We start from the raw sequence: 23,024 nt of genomic DNA, 5'->3' as shown, positions 1-23,024 counted from the left end.
ACTTTACATTTTTATATTTCCTTCTAATTTATTTCAACGAAACACTTCTTTCAAGAATTTTATGAAATTTTAAATTTACAGTTGTTTGAAAACCTTTACAGTTGTTTTATTGATTTTTAATTTAGTTGTCCTGCAGAAAACTTTTTTTTCGTAATATGAAGTTTGAAAGCTACAGTCGTTTGATAAAGTTTGAAAACCTTTACAGTTGTTTTTATTTTCTCTCTTAATTTAATTCAACTACACAAAACACTTCTCTCATAATATGTAATTTGAAAGTTAGAATGGCAAATGTTGTTATATGTTAAATACAAATCAATTTTCTGTCCAAAGACTTTTTTATTACTCGGGCAATGCCCTAGTAGTACAGCTAGTCAATGTATTTACTGCAATGTTTCCATATAATGATAGCCATCAATAACAAATTAACATACAATCGTACGATATAACGAGTCCGATAAATTAGAACTGCGTAGAGCACTATTTACAGTCCTGAGCACCGCTGCAGAATACTTTTCACGTGTGCAACTAAAAATTTGTATTATGTAGCCTGCTGGACCAACCAGACATTCTATTACTTTTGGGCTAAGACTATAAAAAGCACAGTACATTGTATTGCAAGTATGCGGAACCGAAGGCTATACTATTCCTGAATGGTAAGCGGCCTTCTGTCGTTGAGGCAAACTCTTACAGACTTATTTTTTCATTTTTATCTAGATTTATCTGTTGAGTGCGCATTCAAAGCACGAACAATAAGACAGCTGAGCTAGTAGCACGCGGTTAGCGATGAGGGAAATGACTGTTCCTACCAAAGATTATGATGATGTCTCATCTACAAAAGGTGGTCACGTAAAAATTTGTAATTGAAAAAAAGAAATTTTTCTTTTACAAACTGTTAATGGCAAAAAGGTAATTATTTACATCAATGATGCATATATTTATAGTTTTAGGTAATCTGCTGTAATGCAAGCATTGTTTTAGTTCAAGTTGAGATTTTATCCCAATAGTGAAGCACACAGGTTGTGAAAATGTAAACAAATAGATTTATATCACCCTCTTGAAATATTATCAAGTTTTCTGATTTTGAACATGAGCTTAAGCATAAAGATTAGAGCGTATTTGCAAATATGGGAATCATGAGCATTGTCTAAGATTTCAATCTATGTTATAAATTTTCAAAAGTTATATTTCCAAATTAACTCTGATATTTACTTCATGAAATACTTTTGGGTGATATTTGTTAAATTTGCCGGTGTCTTCAGATTTGTATTGCAGTAATAAACCTATTGCCAATTCGTGAAGGCATTAGAACAGGAAGTGAACGAAAAAAGAAATACTGGGTATAGAATAGTTAATTATAGTAGAATTAACTATTGAATTAACTAGGTTTTGTTCCTTTGATGTAGCGAAACAGTTGTTTAGCTGATATTTGCTGCGGTCCATGTTTGCCCAAATGTTGTGATAGTTTTGTTACGGTCCAGCTAATTTCTGAGCCTGTTCCTGTCATTAGGTATAGCAAGCTACCAATAGCTCTCCGATATGGATTAATTTTTGACATTATTCTCCTCATTTGTAGCCATTCGTGATTGGTATAACAGCTGGCTTACAATCCATCACGTCGAACCTTTTTAGTAGGGCGGCATCGGATCTCTTTTGTGTTATTGGGTAGCCACTGCCGTCTTGTTTAAACTCTCTTCCTAAGAACCACCCCAGCTCGTCATGGTCATCAACCTTACATCTCTTATTCAGCTTGCTTTTGACTTCTAATAGTTCTGGTTGATTACTTGCAACTAGGATGTCATCGACCTAAAATTATAATATAACTTTACCATCACCTGTTTCCTTTGTGCACACACACACAAGTCAGTCAAGTTTGGTGAGTAACCAAGTGCCTTTAAGTAAGTTGTAAGGGTCTCGTGCCAGTTGCGACCACTTTGTTTTAGTGAATACCTTTTAATGATTTTAATCAGCGTCAACCTGGTCCAAAGAAAACAAGGAAAGTGCATCCATCATCCTCACAAACTATTTGAAATTTATGTTAGAATTGCACATATTGATCAATCGTAGTTCTTGAACTTTGCACCGTGCTGCCTGAGTGAATTGGTAGAAACATCTTTGCGTTCAAACGTCACAGCCCAGAACTGCAAAAATTGGATTTATGACTGCCAGTTCAAAGTTTACTACATTGGTTTGCGAATCAGGAAAATGCAGAACTCCACTGCACTGGTCTAAGAAGGCCTAAGGTGTTTCCTAGTAGCACTTCCGAGTCTTGTCTGGTAGCATAGACATAAACACTGGAGGCATGTGAGTTTGTTATAGGAATCCGTATTACATAGAGTCGAGCAAAGAGCTGGGCACCTTTGCAAAATTGCCATCTATGGAATAGGTATCTGCTCATACCAGTTCACATAGTTGTTCCCTCATAGCATTCTTCAAGCATTTTTTTCACGTTTCACCAAAAACTATGCACTTTCTTTACTTTGCAAAACTAACTTGGCGAAATAAATTTTTGCAAAAACACATGCATTTGCTGAGCTGAACTTAGACTTGTGTTCATTTTCACAACTTGTACATTTTTATGACGAATATGATGATTGCGGATATATTATCTATATATATATATATACACTGTATATACTAGAAATTCTCCTGTCATACAGCCCACGACCAAAGTGATATTGGAAAAAAGAAAGGGTACTGCTGGTTGAAAAATGCAATATTAGCAGTCAAATGGGGCTGCAGTGCAATAGGATAACTGCAATGGTAGCTGCAATTGTACCTGTAATTTACTGGGTGTTATTATGTACAACAAACAGCAATAATGAAAGGAAAAAAATGTTTATATCTCCCCTGCAATAGGAGAAATGCAATATTAGAAGTAAAATGGAAGCTACTGTGCAATATACACAGTTTGAAAGTTGGTTGTGTTGAATGTAGAATGGTTTTGACAGCGATCTGTAACAAAAAGCAAGCATTAGCATTCACGTGTGTCTAGAAGTTTTTTGCAAACTGGGGCAAAATGAAGAAATGGGTCATGATCACAGAAACCATGGTTAAGTCGGGTGTGTGAGATTTAGAGATATCTACACTAGCAGAAGGAGAAAATTCTCAGTTATTTTGCCAAAAAAAATCTGATTCCAGCTTAATTACAGCAGATTTTATGGTCAATAACCTTAATGCATGTTTACCATTAGTGTGAAAACATAGTTCTGAGAAAACATGTGTTAAAGTTTGAGAAATGAAAGCCAGTGCACAATTTTGTTTACATTTCAAAATGTCATAGCAACCAATATCAAGAAGTTGTGATATTTATCTAGATTTCTGTATTTATATCCAAAAAATTATACTGAATTTAAAAATCTAAAAAGATTTTAGTTGGTTGTCATAGAAATAGCCGTATATCTATAAGAAAATGTAGGCCTATTACTTAATTTTGCAGATATTAGAAACGGCTTGGCTGTACCACGATATTAGGCACAGCCGTAGTATCATCAACAAAGTCTTTAGAAAAATAATAACAGTAACATATGGCACACCATCGGTCACTATATACTTCGATCTTGTAAATTCGAATGATTATTCTTATAATTAAATCTTATAATAATCTTAAAAAATCGAATAATTATTCTTAGAATTAAATATTGTAATAATCTTATAAGAATCGTTAAAAAACTATCATCGTCATTTCCTTTACTTTCACTGCTTTGGACATCAGTTGGAATACCAAAGTGCTCATTATAAGTGTCCAAAATGTCAGAGCTATCTTTAAAATCGGCAAAAAAAAACGATTACTTTTCAGTACTTCTACGTTAATTACAAAAACCTTCGGCAATTGGACAATGCCATAGACTGGTGAAATGTGCACGTTTTTCTCGTGAAATGCGCACGACTTTATGGTTCTACTCTCTGTTGCACGGCTTTATTAGCGTTTTGTTGGCCGGTCTTAATTTTGATTAAAAAAGGCTTGTCAGGTTTTAATGGCGGTTTTAGGCCAAATTATTCTTTTTAGTTATGTATAATTCGATCAGATGGGTAAGTTTTAGGATATTGTCGACAATTTTCAAAGACTTGGTAACATATTTAAATAGCTTTATATGTGTTTTGTATCATTATTATAAAGCTCCCAAACACTCGTTTCACTCGTGTTTGGTAGTAGGATTATATGATGATTGCGGATATATTATCTATATATATAGTATATGATGACTGCGGATATATTATATATATATATATTATATGATGATTACAGATCTATTATATATATATATATATTTATTATATGATTGTGGATATGGATAAATGCATCAATGGGCTTTAAACTCTACAGAAGGACATGATCTGTTCACCATTGTTTATGAATGCCATTGTTAACTTGATGCATAAGTTGCAAATATACCACTAACAACTGTGTATGACTAGTAAGAAGATCTTGCATTTGGTTCCTGATCATTGGAAAAAGCAGACAAATCATAATCTCATGTTACTGTAGTTTATTGAGCTTACAAAGATGCATTTTTGGTATAGGTTGACTTGCAACAAAATTCACATTACAGTTATTTGGTATCAAAAGGTTTACCATGTCTTACTCTGCTGTGTTGTATGTGTAAAACATGTGGAAATGTGATTACAAGCTCTTAAAAGCTCAAAAACATACAGTTAATCGCAGCCATAATGAAAATGCCGTAGTTTGGGCTCTCTTTATTTCGATGACGTTTTCAAACATTGTGGTTATTTATTGTTTTAGGCTGAGGGAAGTGAGATCTCGGGCTCTTCAAAATGGTGCAGGACCTTATTCCTGATGTTGGCATTACACCTCTGCTTGTGTCTCTGTTCTTGGTGTGTCTCCTCTACTTCATTTTCCATGAAAAGTCTGATGGCTATCCTCCAGGACCAATCAGTTTTCCTATACTCGGGAACGTGCCACAAATATACCTGTCTGGTTCTATCATCAAGTTTTGTGAGGCCAACAGAAAACGCTTTGGAAATGTAAGTTTAACCAAGTAGTGTATTTGTTCAAAATTTGTACTTTTTGTATGGAAATACAAGTTCGCTATGCTAGATTAGCATGCTGTTGTTGAATAGGTCTACACTATACAGCTGGGAGGGCACAAAAGAGTTGTAGTGTCAGGGTATAATAACTTCAATCACCTTCTGGTGAAGAATTCTCAATATTCCAGCACTAGATCTGCCAAGGCTCTCACCTCATTGAATACAGAGATGGCTAAACACTCACCAGGTCTGTAATGTATCTAGTAGGTATGTTGTCTGGTTAGAGTTGTCTTTCCAGTTCATCATGGTCTATCATTCCTATTTAACAATAAACAGTCACCAGGTGAGTTTTGTAACTAGTAGATATGGATGTTTAGTTAGAGTTGTCTTTCCAGTTCATCATGATCTATCATTTCTATTTGAAAATAAACAGTCACCAGGTGTGTTTTGTAACTAGTAGATATGTTGTCTGGTTAGAGTTGTCTTTTCAGTTCATCATGATCTATCATTTCTATTTGACAATAAACACTCACCAGGTGAGTCATAGAACTAGTAGGTATGCTGTCTGGTTAGAGTTGTCTTTCCAGTTCATCATGATCTATCATTTCTATTTGACAATAAATAGTCACCAGGTGTGTTTTGTAACTAGTAAATATGTGTAGAGTTGTCTTTCCAGTTCATCATGATCTGTCTTTTTTATTTGACAATAAACATGTACTTACATATTGATGCTTGTATTTATTTTAGGTATTTTGTGGGCTCCTTTTCCACAATGGAAAAGCCTAAGATCTATGGCTATTAGCTCTCTAAGAGATGAAGGAATGGGCAAAGCTTTTCTAGAGCCAAAGATAATGGAGGAAATAGAAGAGTATATTAAACATTATATCAAGCCACACAGTGAAACACCAATTTCTGTACAACGTAGTCTTTCAAAAGCTTCAAATAATCTTATCAGCCAGATGGTGCTAGGACAGCGTTTCTCTTACGAAGATAAGCAAGTTGCTGCTATCCTCGATTGCTTGAATGAGATGTTTGCATTGGCTGGTAAACTATCAATTCTGGATAACATACCGTTGGCAGGTCTGTTTTTTAAACATCTTCGAGATAGGTACCTATACAACAGCTTTCACGTGTTACGTCCATTCTTTAACCGACATTTCGGTGTACACAAAGAAAGATTTGATGAAAACAACATCGGAGATGTGCTTGATAGATGCATCCTAGGCTCTTGCCAGCCTTTGCTTTCTAAAGAGGATCAGCAGTGTTTTTCTGGTAAGTGTAATCCTGTTGTAAATTTGATGCTAGCTTCTAATTGTTTATGTGAATTATTTTTGCGCGTATCCAAATTTGGCATTTGCTTGCCACTTGCATTTCATTCTTAAATTTTTTTCAAATGCCTATTTTATTTACTTTTCACTACAATCGGAGAGCATTGAATAATACGAATTGCTGTTGATATTTATTGATGACTAGTAATTCAAAAACATGTCGCTCTCTTTGCTTTTGTTGTAGATAACAATTGCATTAGCTTTTGCACCCAGCTATACAGTGCTGGAACTGAAACCACATCTACAGCCCACTCGTGGGCCCTACTCTACATGTGTCTATATCCTGAGGTGCTGCAAAAAACTCAGGCAGAGATAGATGAGCATTTAGGTAAGAAATCTTAGGCTATAATTACTTTTCCAAAGAAATAGGACATACATTTTATTTATTTTAATTTAATGTTTAAAAATAAAAAAATTTTATTATTAAATTAAAATAATTAAATTTAAATTATGAAAAAATAATTTTAATTTCAAAGTTTGATTTTAATACGTTAAAATTTTATGATTTTTGTGTTTGCTCAGAATTGAAAGTGTTTATTTAAAGGTAATTTAAAATAGCTGATCAGTAATACGCATGTACCTTGTTACAAGTACATGTACGTTGATGACCCAGTTAGTTCTGAGTCTATGTATATACTCGCTTATAAGCCGATCTTGCATATAAGCCAATCTCGCATGTAGGCCGATCTCGCATATAAGCCGATCTCGCATATAAGCCGATCTCGCATATAAGCCGATCTCTCATATAAAGCCGACCCAAGAAAAACAGTCCTAAAAGGGGTAAATTTATACAAATTTGCGTAGATGGCGACCTTGAAAATCATCGTATGCCGTATACACCTATCACAGCAAAAGGTTGCAGAAGAGAATTAATGAAAACGATAATCATTGTACTGCAGAGACTCGGACTGAGATAGATGAGCATTTAGGTTGTAGACAAAATTAACACCGTAATAGAAGCTTAATGAGCAGCCATTAAGTTCGCATCAAAACCTTTATTGTGTTGGTTTAATGACAAAATATAGTTGAATACGGTAGATGGTATCTAACATGATTTGCATTCCGTTTGATCACTATTGTGGTTGTGGTCAAAAGGGTTGTGACCACAACGTTCAACTAGTGCACTTTCAGAAAGTAAGCACATGGTTTAGCGTGAGTAGACTTGTGATTAAATCAATAGAATTGTTTATTGGACTTATTTTGTAAATAATTAAACGCTTATAGTGATCAAACGCACCACTATAAATAAGTCCAAAATAAATCTTATAAAGGACCTGCATACTTTTATTGGACTTATTTTGTGAATAAGTTATTGCCAAGGTATACATAAATGAATATATTATCATTAAGCGTAGCAATGGGTTTCCACTATACAGCCGTTGAATGATTCTGTTAAGCCAGTACAGCACATCAACATCACCTTTTTGGTATGGTTTTCACGCGTTAAGGTTTATTAAAACTTGCATGATACAAATTCTAGAAATTCCACTGTCATACAGCCCACGACCAAAGTGATATTGGAAAAAAGAAAGGGTACTGATGGTTGAGAAATGCAATATTAGCAGTCAAATGACACTGCAGTGCAATAGGATAGCTGCAATGGTAGCTGTAATGTACTGGGTGTGGGCGTTATTATATACAACAAACAGCAATAATGAAAGAAAAGATTATATGTTTATATCTCTTCCCCTGCAATAGGAGAAATGCAATATTGGCCAATATTAGAAGTAAAATGCACTGATACCGTATTATTAGAATAACCAAGATTATTAATATAGTAATAATATAAAACCAATGCACAATTTTGTTTACATTTCAAAACGTCGTAGCTAACAATATCAAAAAGTGATATTTATTATATAGCTTTTTAAAAAATCTATTTAAATAAGTGTTTGGTCATAACAAACAGCAATAATGAGAGGAAAAGATTATATGTTTATATCTCTCCCCCTGCAATAGGAGAAAGGCAGTATTAGAAGTAAAATGCACTGATATTATTAGAATAACCAATATTATTAATATAGTAATACAGTAATAATAGAAAACCAATGAACAATTTTGTTTACATTTAAAAACGTCATAGCTAACAATATCAAGAAGTATCAAAAAGAATATCCAAACTTAGTAATAGTAATACAGTAATAATAAAAAACCAATGCGCAATTTTGTTTACATTTCAAAACGTCATAGCTAACAATATCAAGAAGTATCAAGAAGAATATCTAAACTTATAATTAAATATCGTAATCTCATAAAAATTGTTAGAAAAAAATATCATCGTCATATCCTTTACTTACACTGCGTTGGACATCAGTTAGAATACCAAAGTACTCAAATGTGTCTGAAATGTCAGTTAATTTGAAATCGACAAAAATGAAACGATTTCAGTACTCCTACGTTAATCACCGAAACCTTTGACAATGCTATAGACTGGTGAAAAGTGCACGTTATTTTTTCGTAAAATGCGCACGATTAAATCATTCTATTCTTTGTCGCTCGGCGTTTCAATTTCCGGTCTTAACGATTTTCGTCCAAATAAATCTGTTTATTTGTGTATAATCCGATCAGATGGGTAAGGTTTAGGATATTGTTTACACTTTTCAAAGATTTGGTAAAATATTTAAATATGTTTATATGTGTTTTGTATTGTTATTATACTTTAATGACTCTACAAAACAATGGTTAGATTTGTTGATGAAATTTTGATTTAAGGGTTCGTCTCATTGTTGATGAATAATTTTCGGGAGTTGTGTGCACATGTGCATTTATCATAAATCTCCCAACCAATCGCTTCGCTCTGTTCGGTCGTGGGATTACTATGGGTGTGGTGAAAACCATGTGTAAACAAGGAGAACAAAAAAGTTTCCATAAAGGTTGACTTGCAACAAAATTCACATTACAGTTATTTGATATCAAAAAATTCACCATGTCTTACTCTGTTGTGTTGTAGGTGCAAAATATGTGGGAATGTGATTACAAGCTCTTAAAAGCTCAAAAACGAACAGTTAATCGCAGCCACACGAGACCGCCGTAGTTTGGATTCTCTTTCCAAAACGGCTCAAATGTGGCGTAGTTGTGGTAGATGGTTTCTGTTTACACTTTCATGCAACCTTATTCGTCGAAATATTTTCACAAATATACTTCACGCATTCAATAAAACTATGTCTATTGTTCTTATGGGTCTATTTTATCGTCATTGTAATGCTGTCACTTTTAGCACTGATATCTTATAACTTACCGTAAAAATTCATTTAATATTTTAACCTTAGCTCGAAGGAGTACATATCATTGTCTGATAATCATGACTAGTCTGTTGGTCACCTGTGATAATCGAAAAGTGCTGCAAAAATTATTTGCGAAGTATTGGGTCACATGATCAGATTACGACTTGATGATTAGATCAAGCCGAAACAAAACTGTAAAGTAGTGAAGATCTATATTTGATACGGGGTCTTCGGTAAAACCCGAAGTGTTTGTCATAAACTAGTGCTACGATAAGTTACATATCGAGCATCGAGCTTTTTATTGGCCTTTCAATTCACATGAGAACATCACGTGACAAGACAATAACCAAGCTGTAATGACTACATCAGAGAAATAAAGAGATTCCAATCTACGGCAGCTTTTCGTTTTTGAGCTTTTAAGAGCTTGTAATCACATTTCCACATATTTTGCACCTACAACACAAAAGAGTAAGACATGGTGAAACTTTTGATACCAAATAACTTTAATGTGAATTTTGTTGCAAGTCAACCTTTAAGCTGATTCTTTATTATTATATCTACTTCATGTATCATTTTTCTCTTTAGCATCATTCGTAAGCTTCAAGTGGTTTACTAGTCTTATTGTTAATCACGCATCACCTGCTCCCGAAATCACGCATCACCTGCTCCCGAAATCACGCATCACCTGCTCTCGAAATCGCGCATCACCTGCTCCCGAAATCTCGCATCACCTGCTCCCGAAATCGCGCATCACCTGCTCCCGAAATCTCGCATCCATCACCTGCTCCCGAAATCGCGCATCACCTGCACCCAAAATCGCGCATCACCTGCTCCCGAAATCGCGCATCACCTGCTCTCGAAATCACGCATCACCTGCTCCCGAAATCGCACATCACCTGTTCCCGAACTCCTCTGTGTAAATTGTGATTCAACTAGCCATGTTATACAGACAACCTTCGATTGTTCAGATTACAGGGACGACATAACAGGGTCAGGTCTGAGAATTGAAACAGTGTGGACATCGAAAAAGTCTGGACATTGAAAATTGAGTACTTTACAGTACTTTGTTGCACATTAAATAACCTATTTGTCTCTCACACATGCTCCTAAACAACAATATGGTACCATATACAGTATACATGAGAGAGTAAAATAATTTTATACCTGCAATAGGGTACAGTATAATATTAATAACAGTAATAATAACTAAAGAAAATTACTGTACAAAACTCGGACGGGAAACTCACACATTGCCTTCATCATCTGTCTCGAGAGCAACCTATCGGTTAAAGTCATCATTCTTTAGATAGATCTGGCCACATCGGGTGATTTTCTGAAATCCAGGCATCGTCCAGACAATCGAGAGTCTGTGGAAGCGAAGTAAAAAGAAACGGGATCCACGGTACTCGCTAGTAATCCTAAGTCAAAATGATATGTCAGCTCTCTAGGGTATTTTGATTTTTGTTTCAGACTTGTCATATATCAGTGATACTATATAATATATATACACTTACTTATGATTATTTTACCTCAATAATTAATTCATAAGGAAATGCGTTATTGCCGATGGCTGCTGCAATTGTTTTCACTGGATGCGATACAACTCCCAAGTTACAAACCCTTGGTGTTATGGAGTTACAAAACTACAATATACATTGTAAACTAGTTAACTAGTCCACTAGTTTATATTTTAGTTTGATCGTCATTTGCTGAACATGAGCAAAATTTATTGCATATATATCTATTTTGTCTTAGGGACAAAACAGTTTTAACAGTTCATAAGTTTAATGCTATAATTGTCTTCCAACTGCCAAAGGTGAACAACTCCTACATTACACATTTTAGTGAAATGGCACCACCAGCTTACCTCACTATTTTATCAAAAGGTTGAACTGCAAAAGTGCTGACTCTAAGCTTGCTTATAAAAAGTATCAGACAATATCTATGGGTCCTTGCTGTTGGTACTTTTATGGGTTGAACATATTGTGTAGGATGTGAAGAATATTTTGCACCTAACACAGGTATCAGAAATTTTTCCAATACATTTTACCCATTGTTAGCAGAATGCCAAAATTAAAGTTATCGTTGAGTTATTTAAAATCTAATTTAAAGCACATAAATTACATAATTTTTTTATTGTATATTTCAATACATCAGAGTCTTGGCTTTCAAATGAGCTATTGTTTGCCATGGTGAGACAGACGTTGGTTGGTGTTTATAGGATTCCCCAGAGCTCTACCGCGAAAAAGTTTACTGCCATAGTCTCGAAAATTGTGACGTCACAATTCTCATATTCGTTGTTGTGTGCTCTTACCGCTTATTTATCAACCACGATAATGACGCTAGTGGCAGGCAAAGGTAAGACAACTCCAGAGAACGAATGAAGATGACAAGAATCAGTGTCATTAGTTCTCCATGTACATATTATTTCTATGATAAGTACCTCAGACTCCAAGAACCATACTATATTTTCCCGATGATATTATGCACTAGCTCTTTATTTTTAATGTGATGTTGAGGGTAACGACTGAGACTAATTAATTTCAAGCACTGCGTGATCTCGCGAAAGTGCGATTCACATTTAGTCCTAGGGCCACGCAACCGCAGGTCATAATTTAATCGATGTGATTTCATTACCTTTATTAACGACAGTACATTTATTGAAGCATAATTAATTAACTTAGAACATGTGTTTGTATTGGTCGGGCGTTAGCACGATCGATCGCAGGCATTGTTGATTATCTAGAATTTTAGTTTATTATTAGCGCTCTTCGGGTTTAACAGCACCGATTGTTACAGAAAAACGCAGCCTCAATGGCAGCGAAAGGGATTGACGACCTAAGGCTAAATGAGAATTATGACGCCACATTTTGAGTACCTGAACCAAGTGTTGTTTTTTGCAGGACGTACTTTTGACACCCCGTTTTTCATAGTTCTATTATTCTTTGTGTATTGAATATAGGCTCATTCGAAAGCCAAGATTCTGATGTATTGAAATATATAATAAAAAAATTATGTAATTTATGTGCTTTAAAATAGCTGATCAGTAATATGCATGAACTCCATTTGGTGATGGCCTAGGTAGCTTTCGATTGCTGTGGCTCTAAAAGTCTGTAAGTGTGTGCTGGTGGCTGGACTAGTCTTGGCTATGAATGGCCACTGACAGCCCATGGTAGGTGTCATTATACTGTCAAGCAGATGGCGATCGCTCTACATTTGTATTTGAGTCTATGTAATAATTAAATCTAGTTTTGATGAGAGACGATTCCATGTTGAGAGTAATTGATTCATTTCAGGTTCAGACAGGTGTGTGACATCCAAAGAGAGGTTATCATTGCCATATACCGATGCCGTCCTGCTTGAGGTTATGAGAAAGGCCAACATTGTACCTGCGTCGATTCCTCACACTCTGACAACTTCTCTAGAGATCGATGGCAAGGTACAAAATTGGGTGCCAGGCATTGCAAGTGATTGAATGCATGAATGTAAACATCTTAGTAAAGCAAAGTTTTGACAATGCTCCAAGTTAACATGTCAGTCAAGCATACCTATTTAAAATCCTTTGTATCTGAAAAACGGCGCAATCGGAGAATACCAACAATGGAAGCAAACCGATGAAAACAGTTTTTTTGAGTTATTTTAGGTAATTCTTGTTTCATCTCTATTGTCTGTTCTCTGTTATCTATATTAGCTTGCATTTGGCAAGGACGCAGTGGTCATACCACACACTTCTGCGATTCAAAATTAGTATGTTTACAGATATTACCGTCAGGAGCAGATATACTTCTCAACATGACATCTATTCTCTATGATGAGACTGTGTTTGACGAGCCAGACAAGTTTAAACCGGAGAGATACTTGATAGGAGACATTGCTCTCAAGAAACAACAAACTATTCCCTTTGGCATCGGTAAGGAACTTTCTGCTAGCAACATTTGAGCAGTTCGTGTTAGCTGCAAGTTATATGGAGCTGTGCGTCTTCACCCTTTGCTGTGTTTCACCTACGTGGTGTACACTTTTTTGTCATGCACATGTTACTACGTGTCACAACAGGCATCCCAATGCCACCTGTCAGTTACTGTGTATCACCTATAAGGCTAGTGCGCAGAGACGGTAATGGCATCCCTATTATATGGCTAATTCTTACATGCAACTTCTCGGACCTGGTTCCTTCATGGATAGTTAGTTCTCATAGATAGATAGTTGGTTCTGACCTTTCCCAAATCTAATTAAGTTACTGCAAAGGTCCTTTCATTCTTTCTGGTAAGTTCTCCTTTTTCAGTTACTCTGTAAACACAGTTGTTTGGACAAACACTATTCTATTCCAAACTAACAGCACACTTGGACAAACACTAATCTATTTCAAATGAGATGTGATTTATAACTTTATATTAAAGGTTCGGCTATGTTCATGGTTTTCATGGAGTTTAAGTAGGTTGTTTTTAAGGGATGTAGTGCAACATTCGGGGCCTTAAACCTACCGCTGACCAGCTTCTTGCTTGGTCTGTTAATCCGCATTAGCTAATCAGGACACTATAATTTGCTGTCCATAGCCAAAAATAGAACTGGTGATTTAGTCGAATGCTAAGGATGGGAATTACCAATAGATTTTGTAGTTAAAGAGCTGTCCAGTTATTGAATCAATGTAAAATGATTTAGAGAACAGTACTACTTATCCGTTAGTTTTTTACTTGTTCACTATTGACAATTTCATGACCAGCCATTTTTAATCTTCAGCTGGCTACAATAATTTTATCTATAACTCCGTTTTTATAATCCGTTTTGAACTATATTTTCTGGGTTCATCAGCTAAATGAACCTTAGGCTACTCATCTTTGCTTACAGACAGCCAAGCTTACCTTCAGATTTAATTGCATCATCATATCTCTAAATATTATGCCAGTTACCCAACTACTAATAAAATTCATGGTGTCGGTGGCCCTGGCGTTTGTTCATGAAATAATGGCGACTGAATCAGATTTATCCACCTTATGTTATGGATAAAGATTTGCCTAAATTGCCACATAATGTGACTTTTTGTGGCTAGTAAACACCAGCAGTTCACATACCATAAAACCTCTAATTGAACACCATCTTTATTTGAATGCCACCTCTATTTGACCGCCACTTTCACATTATTTGATCTTTACGCACCCATAACAGCAAATGAAGAAGTAGAAAAGCGTCCACAAAATCGTGGTAATAATGACTCGGTTACATCAATAACAATTAATTCTTTCATTTTTTCTGTTCGTATCAAAGTCTGTTTTCCAACTCCAAAGCTTTTCAGTTTGTTTCGGTTAATCTTTGAAAAGAGCACCATAGTAACAACTAATAACTGTATCAGGCTAATAGTAGTTCCTTGTTTAATGCAGTTTTGATACTTCGTCATATGTGAAAGACAGTTTATATTTACAATGGTAAATGAATGACTAATTTTAGGCTAAAAATTGTGCTTCGTGCCCATGGGGCTAAAAAGTTTATCATTGTTTGGGCGAGATGCAACGCGTAAAAGTTTTGCTCTGCTAAAAAATTGTTTTGTCGCTAATATCGACTAGTTCAGCAGTGCAGAAGAAGAGTTGAGGTCAGAAGACATTGTGAAAGGTATTAAACAGCCAAAAGAAAATGAAATCATTTTCGACTAAAGCAAAAATTAAAATGTAACTGGTTGAGCAAACGACAAATATGAAAAATGTTAGTTTTTGTTTCTGCATGTATTATAAGTATGGCTTGTTTATGTCACTTGTTCTTGAATATATATTTGTAGCATTTGATGGACTAACTATTGTTATTGTATAACTTATAAATTTGCAGATTTATAGGATATTAATTGATAGCATCATAGCTGTTATCTTAGCTCGGCTCCTCTGTTGCGCATAAAAAGCCAGTTTAAGCTGCAAACTGTAGCAAACATATCGATGAGTGCAATGAGCTTTTATGCAACATTGTTAAATATATTTAGTTATAAATTAAAAATATGCCTTCAAATTCAGAATGAAATAAAAAATTAATACATATCAACTGGCAGAGATAATTCTCAGTTTCTTAATGCATAGTTATTAAAAGATCTTTGACAAGTAGGAGGTAAGTTAGCAGAAATAATGCATCCAAAAAGTTTAATATTGCTCCACCGGAAAAAGAAAGCAAAATATAGGCGACATTCGCTACGCCCATAAAAGGGTTAAATTTATTTTCCAACAATTCTGACGAGCCATTTGAAAAATACAACGCCAGCATCTATTTGATCGCCACCTCCATTTGCCCGCCATTATAGAGGAAGGGTTGAAAAATAGAGCGCCATAGCACTCAATTAGAGGTTTTACGGTAATTATTTGCATTTATGATGATTAGTATAAAAGAAAAGGCAATTGCTAATTTTATGTTTCATAAATAATAATATATGGTTGATTGTAATATAATCGTGACTTGTTCACTGAATTTGCTAAAGAAAAGCATTTGCCAAGTATCCAATAAACTAATCACAAATTCCCTTTAATATTTCAATAACCCACAAGCACTGCGTTTACAGTGACTGTAGTCTAGAAGACACACGTTAAGCTATAAGCATCAAGGATATTCAGCGATATAGTGTGAACCAGGCTATAGCATCAAGACAGCTAAATAACCTATCAGCAATAAATGTTTGTAATTTTATCTTGCAGGACGACGAGCTTGCCTTGGAGAGAGTTTGGCAAAGACGGAAATTTTTATGTTTTTTGTAACATTCGTGCAGAGATACAATATGAGTCTTCCAGACGGCTGTATGGCCACTGATGAGCCTGTGACTGCAGTTGTGAACACTCCTAAGCCTTACGAGATAATATTTACAGCTCGCTAGGTTACTGACATTCCGGTGGTAGGGTGAACATAAATCATATGCATATTCTTGTAATTACTTTTGTATCAGTTTTCTAGTCTGTCAAAGCTGCAGGTTCATTTCTATTTTCGTATTATATACATTATTATTTTGGTTGTATGCGGTTTATACTTTGTACATGTACACTGTTGTGGCTACTTTTTTACTTTTAACATCCCAACAATTTTTATAGAACTTACATACAAGTGGTGCTGTAATGTTTAGTCATTTTAAATATCTCTCGTTTTTTTAAAAGTATCATTAGCAATAAAAGTACCAACATATTCAGTATTGAATTATGTTGAATAAAGCGTAATATTGAATGTCGTACAATGTAGGGTCTCCTGAGCGCATTCATAAAATTGCTTATCTTCAGATATTCGTTTTGCATTATTCAAGAACTAGTTGAAAGTAGTATCTGATGACCATAGGTTATTTTAAGTGACACGATAAAAATAAACCATTTGTGATGAGAAACTTGTCTATCTGCATGCAGGTATTTAGTACCTAGTTGCGGCTGAAGGTTTGACTAGTAGAGAATTTGTGGTGGTCATCGTTTGAGATTAAAGTAAAGGGACTACTAATACTTGTTTCAGAAGGTCTATCAAGTTGATGGTGAACTGTGTTTTTCTCTTTTTATATCAAATTTCAGAGTTGGCCCTCTGAAATGCACAATTTGAGCAAACCATATTTGGAGACATTTGAGAACTAAAACTTGTTTTTGATGTTTTGTAGCTCAAGGAGTGTCGACTGATCTCTGAGATATTTACCACTAGGAAGGAAATTACAAGATCAAGAATAATACTGCACTGTTAACTAATCCAGATTTTGAAAAGCTGCATATGTTTTTGCAGTTGGGTATATAAGATTTTGGTTGAATTTATGCAAACATGTTGTAATGTTGTTTTTTGTATGATTGTAGTGGCAATTGTTAGAATGCAGACATTGTAGTGAGGGAACAAAAGTTTGTATTAGCTAGTAAATTTATGTGATATCAAAGCGCGTCACCTAAGCTATCTACAACAGAAAGACAGAAAACACACTAAACAGGGTGTGAGCAAGAACTAATTAAATATTGTTGTATGGAGATACTGCGAAAACAAGATACCAACAGGGAATGTAGCCAGACCACAGGATAAGCATATAATACCTACAAGCAGCAAGACGCCTAAAAGAAATCAAATAATTCGATAATTGAAACGTCAAAAGAAAATTGTGAACTTCAGAATTGGAAGAAATCAGTCATAGAAACTGCGTCAACACCACCTGTGAAAACCGCCAAAGGGAAGTGGAAGCAATTAAACCTACCAACCACCATCACCAGAAAACCACAAGAAAAACATTAGAGATGAATCAAATGAGTACACACATATAGATCTGCCACCCCTGTCAAACATGACCTAGATACCAGGAGTAAATCACGAGCTCCACCCTACACGCCGCCATCGCGTGCACCAGCTGAAGACGTACGCAAACAAGATATCTTCATATGCCTGACAGAAAGCATTGAACCTTAACACTCAACCTACACTCACAGGCTAACCATCCCACATGCCAGACGTCTATAAAAGAGAACAGCTCCAATGACTCAGCACCTCTATCCCCCATCTTTATCTCCGGCTCTAGTTCTCACTCTAGCTCTCATTCTCTCTCTCTCTTCCAGAGGGCCTCCTTGGACGCTTCCCCATCTGCCTGCTGAGAAGCCTCTCTTCTCTACCGATGGAACCTCCTTTTCCTTCATCAGTTGAGCCTCTTCTACACCACTATCTCAACTGCTGCCACTCTCTACATATGGCCTCTCAGGACTCTCGTTTGACTGTCGAAACTCACAGCTGTACAGGACTGATCAACAAGCATAGACGACCGTTCAAGTAAGGATGTAATTTTTATTCGCTCTTCTGATTGTTTGTCATTAATATTATTGTTTATAAGAACTTTGTTAGTTGTGTATTTTATTGTTTGACTTATAGAATAAAGAAGTAAGTTTGACTGGTAGATATTAGTATTGCTTACAATAGCTTAACACCTTCACTATACCTGAACCAGTAATAATTAAATTAGTTCCCACAAGCTAAGCAAAAGTGCACAAACTAAACATAGTCAAAATAAAATAATATGACAAGCAAATTCAACACTGATGTTGTGTGTGAACTCGGATTAGTTATGCATAACATAATTTCTCCACAACCAGACATGACAATATAAACAAGAAACATAAATATTACAACTATGAAATGGCAAACGCAATAATGGTTGTTTGCAGGGAAGGATGGATGATGATGAGACTAAGATAAAGAATGTCACACATGTAAGCTCGTAACCCTTGACATTTTGACAAGAAAGCGTATTAGTAGGTTAATATAAAAAAAGTTGAACAAGTATTTTAGCAGAAAATGTTCTGCGGTATAAATCTTCATTTATAGACAGACCGATAACAGACTCCAATTAGCGTTTCAATCATTCTGCACAATCGTTATTAAACGCTTTACAGTTCGTTGAACATGAGATCAATGGTTGGTCACAGCAAAAATGTCTTTACACCAAACTGCTGCGGTTGGGATAAATATCGATAAAACCAGAGCATTTTTGTAGCCTAATCCGCGAAATGATAAATCATTAGACGCTAATTTCAGGGAAGCGCGGCTATTTAAATTTCACGTGTCAAGGCTAAAGCGAGACCTTCAGCTGGACGATACTTCACCTCAGGTATACCTAAAATATTGTATGTTCGGTGTTATCGACTTCTCCAACTCTTTAGAGTTTTACTCATCTCTTTGTTTAGTATCACGCGGTACTACTTTGCACAACCGAACAGACTAAATTATTAGGTCGCTAATTTGGTTACTTTTTGCAGATTGAGTAATCGCGTTTATGGAAAGGTTTTGGTGTAAGGTATACTATTCTGTACTCAACGTTGACTATGGAATATGATACTACTCTAGCTGGTTTGCATTTGTCAAAAGCGTTTCTTAAGGCTTCAAACAACATACTGTGATATGTCAAACGCGTCCGAATGTCAGATTTGTCTGCTTATAAGCTTGCGCTGTAAGTCCTCATTGATATCAGATCTGTAGCGAAAACACCAGTTTGCATGCTTAGATTTAACATTGTAATATCTAGTTGTTTTTAATAATAGATGGTTTCAGATTTAAATTTAATCAATAACAGATTTGTTTTATAATTTTAGAAATACATAACTAATCCGAATTCACACCCAACATCAATGTTGAATTTGCTTTGGCATGTTATTCTATTTTGACTATGTTTAGTTTGTGCACTTTTGCTTAGCTTGTGTGAACTAATTTGATTATTATGGTTCAGGTACTAGTGAAGTTGTTAAGCTATTGTAAGCAATACTTATATTACCAGTAACAGTTACTTTTTATTCTATAAGTCAAACAACTAAAATACACAACTAACAAAATTTTAAACTATAATATTAATGACAAAAAGTTGAAATAGCCAATAAAAATTACACCCTTACTTGAGCGGTTGTGCATGTTCATGGCTCAGTCCCGTATGGCTGTGAGTCTTGACAGTTTAATGAAAGTCATGCCAGTCCATAGGTATGTGTAGGCTCAGCAGTTGAGATAGTGAAATAAAAGACGCTCAGCTGATGATAGGGGTAGAGGCTCCAACTGCAAGGAAAGAGGCTCTGCAGATGCAAAGGGAAGAGAGCTCAGCAGGTGGTGGGAAAAGAGGCTCCACAGGCAGGGGAGGCAGAGAGGTTGTGCAGGCAGAGGAGCAAGAGGCTGAGTCATTGGAGCTGCTCTTTTTTTCTCGATGTCTCTGTTAGCCTGTGAGAAGGTGTTTAGGGGCTCATTTTCTGTTCTTTATATTGCAGAGGGTTAATAATTGGGTGAACTTGTCTTAAGTACATCATTGGAGTGTAATGATTCAAACTAATGACTTACTCCAATTGTTTTGGTCGTGTCTGGTAGAGGTCTAATTTCTTTTAATGGTTTTTTGCCACGTCAATTGATGTCTGTTTTTTCATGGGTTGCTTCCACTGGAGGTTTCTAATCTGTTTGTAGATGGGTATATTGATGAATGTCTTTCCTGATGGTCTTCTAATGAACTAGGTGTTTTTTTGTTTGTTAGAATGTTGCATATATTTTCGGTGGTGTAGGTGTTTCTCCATTTTGCTATCCGCTTTTGCTAATATTTCCCTACAACAATGCAGACGATAAAACTCAGCGATCGGAATTGAATCATCTCAGTCATGTGACCATAACAAGAGGATAACTTCTACATATAAGTATATACATAAATTGTATTAGAATTACTTTACTGAACTCTACATTTTCTCTTTCAAAGTCATTCACTGTGTGACATAATCGGAAGGGTTTTGAAGAAGGATCTTTTCAAGACCGGGACAATGCGTGATATGGCTATGCCCAAAGATAGTGATACTGTGAGATTTTTGTGACTCGTCAACAGACCTATAAACTTCACAGTATTTTACTGTTAAGTATAGTTAACAGGTATATGCTCATCAACTACATTTAGAAAGCTCAAAAAACTCCCTTTTTTTAGACAATTTTATAATGCTTCAAAATAAACCACCCTGTCACTGTGCAGTTCAATGCTATCAGCAATAGACCAAATGCCATACTATATTGCATGATTAGTAAACTCAGGAAATATGGTAAACCAGTGGCATTTGCCTTTAATGGTATCATAAATACTGGAAAGAATTATGCACTTTGAGCAATTTGCAATTGTTTTTGCAGCATTCTAATTAGTATGTCTTCTAAAATCCTATAACCAGCATCCACGCAGATAATGAGCCACTGAAATCGATATGGAAGCAGTCACTTTCAACTCCAGGAGGCTCCTTTTTATCCTGTTTGTCCTACACAAAAATTGTACGAAGCAAGTATGCTTTTTGGAAACCAACTCAGCGAACTTACTGTACTTAACATACTTAAGGCACAGTTTTTATAAATACAGATCTTGCTCTTGGATCTTGGTATTGTTAGTCTATATCAGGATAAGCCAGATATGTATATGTGCGTATCCATGCTGAGGTTTTCATTCAAGAATATAAAAACAAACATCTTTACGACTTGTGGACCTTGAAAAAATCTTCCGTAGCAAAAGTAAAGTATATTTCAATCTTTAACCAGACTGGGATAATTTGAAAAGTTTTGGTGATTTCTACCGCTTTCATCTCTATTTGCGCGTTTTAGACTGAGAGAAGTGAGATCTCGTGATCTTCAAAATGGTGCAGAACCTTGTTCCTGATGTTGGCATTACAACGCTGCTTGTGTCTCTGTTCTTGGTGTGTCTCCTTTACTTCATTTTCCATGAGAAGTCTGACCACTATCCTCCAGGACCAATCAGTTTTCCAATACTCGGGAACGTGCCACAAATATACCTGTCTGGTTCTATCATCAAATTTTGTGAGGCCAACAGAAAACGCTTTGGAAATGTAAGTTCAACCAAATCAAGTCTTCTACAGAATACATACTTCTTTATGTTACTTGCAAATACTTGCTATGTCATTGATGAACCTCTGTAGGTACTTATATTCAAATTTGAATCCGCTGTGTTGTATGTATGTATAACATTTTATTGGCATTAATAATAATCATAATAATCAAACAAATAATCAATCATCAACAAAATAATGTTTTTCATTACATGTCAAAACAAAAATAAAAGGGCAGAAATAAGGAATTATTGAGTGAGTTGAAGAGAAGTGTTTTAAAAGTTGGTAATCTATTGATAAATGCATATGTGCACACAACTCCCGAAAAGTATCCATCAACGGCCATACCCAAACCCTTGTACCGAAATCCCATCAAAAAATTTAACCATTTTCCTTTGGAGTCGTTTAAGTATAATAATGATGCAAAACACTTATACACCTATTTAAATATGTTACCAAGTCTTTGAAAATTGTCGACAATATCCTAAAACTTACCCATCTGATCGGATGATACATAACTAGAAAGATTAATTTGCCCTAAAATCGCCATTAAAACCTGACAAGCCTTGTTAATAAAAATTTAAGACCGGTCAACAAAACGCCCATAAAACCATGCGACAGATAGTAGAACAATAAAGCCGTGCGACAGATAGTAGAAAAACGTGCACATTTCACCATTCTGGCCCATAAAACCATGCGACAGATAGTAGAACAATAAAGCCGTGCGACAGATAGTAGAAAAACGTGCACATTTCACCATTCTGGCCCATAAAACCATGCGACAGATAGTAGAACAATAAAGCCGTGCGACAGATAGTAGAAAAACGTGCACATTTCACCATTCTGGCTGGAATATCGTTTGTTGCTCTCTTGCGTTACTTGTTAACAACTTCGCTAGGGAGCGCATCACTCGATTAGCTATCAATAACCAAATCCTACAACGTAAAAGAAAGGAGACTAGACTGCGCGATCTTTAATAGAACACTGCACTTATCTAACAAAACTATTTCTATTATTTTCTATATGAACTTTTTCTAAACACTTTATATGTCTCCTTTTCTATATTTCTATTATCTTATGTTTCCTTTGTTATTAGTTCGTATACAAAATACTTTACATTTTCTTATATAGGGCCTACATATAAATCTATTTACAACATTATTTTATATCATATACCATTATGCCATTTCTATTAC

At 35.4% G+C, this 23,024-nt stretch overlaps 2 protein-coding genes across 7 annotated transcripts in view; both read left to right on the top strand.

Annotated features, from left to right (window-relative positions):
- Nucleotides 1–4,748: 4,748 nt before the first annotated feature.
- LOC137408214 (cytochrome P450 2D28-like) overlaps nt 4,749–23,024 on the top strand; it is a 44,999-nt gene continuing 26,723 nt past the window's right edge. The window contains exons 1-3 of one of the 6 annotated variants that reach the window (XM_068094627.1): nt 18,046–18,265; nt 18,658–18,702; nt 21,587–21,828. In XM_068094627.1, coding sequence (XP_067950728.1) covers nt 21,619–21,828 — 210 coding nt within the window. In that variant the 5' untranslated portion in view covers nt 18,046–18,265; nt 18,658–18,702; nt 21,587–21,618. Of the gene's footprint in view, nt 4,984–18,045; nt 18,266–18,657; nt 18,703–19,060; nt 19,101–19,558; nt 21,829–23,024 lie in introns of those variants that run through there. The other 5 variants (XM_068094628.1, XM_068094629.1, XM_068094626.1 and 2 more) reach the window with 5 other exon arrangements.
- Nucleotides 6,159–16,722, top strand: LOC137408215 (cytochrome P450 2D20-like). Its single transcript, XM_068094631.1, has 5 exons — nt 6,159–6,258; nt 6,499–6,642; nt 12,835–12,977; nt 13,298–13,448; nt 16,201–16,722. The coding sequence occupies exons 2-5, from the start codon at nt 6,585–6,587 to the stop codon at nt 16,374–16,376; spliced, it is 528 nt and encodes a 175-aa protein (XP_067950732.1). The 5' UTR covers nt 6,159–6,258; nt 6,499–6,584; the 3' UTR covers nt 16,377–16,722.

This window comes from Watersipora subatra, chromosome 11, assembly GCF_963576615.1.
Source record: "Watersipora subatra chromosome 11, tzWatSuba1.1, whole genome shotgun sequence".
Lineage (NCBI taxonomy): Eukaryota > Metazoa > Bryozoa > Gymnolaemata > Cheilostomatida > Watersiporidae > Watersipora > Watersipora subatra.
Note: the sequence above shows the minus strand (reverse complement) of the source record. Positions and strands in the feature narration are given on the sequence as shown.

Bases quoted from the DNA above. Each gene is read 5' to 3' on its own strand.
- LOC137408215 (XM_068094631.1), top strand. From the start codon at position 6,585: ATGTGTCTATATCCTGAGGTGCTGCAAAAAACTCAGGCAGAGATAGAT. The intron at 12,978-13,297 runs GTACAAAATTGG...GTATGTTTACAG, and splicing joins CTCTAGAGATCGATGGCAAG to ATATTACCGTCAGGAGCAGA. The intron at 13,449-16,200 runs GTAAGGAACTTT...TTTATCTTGCAG, and splicing joins AACTATTCCCTTTGGCATCG to GACGACGAGCTTGCCTTGGA.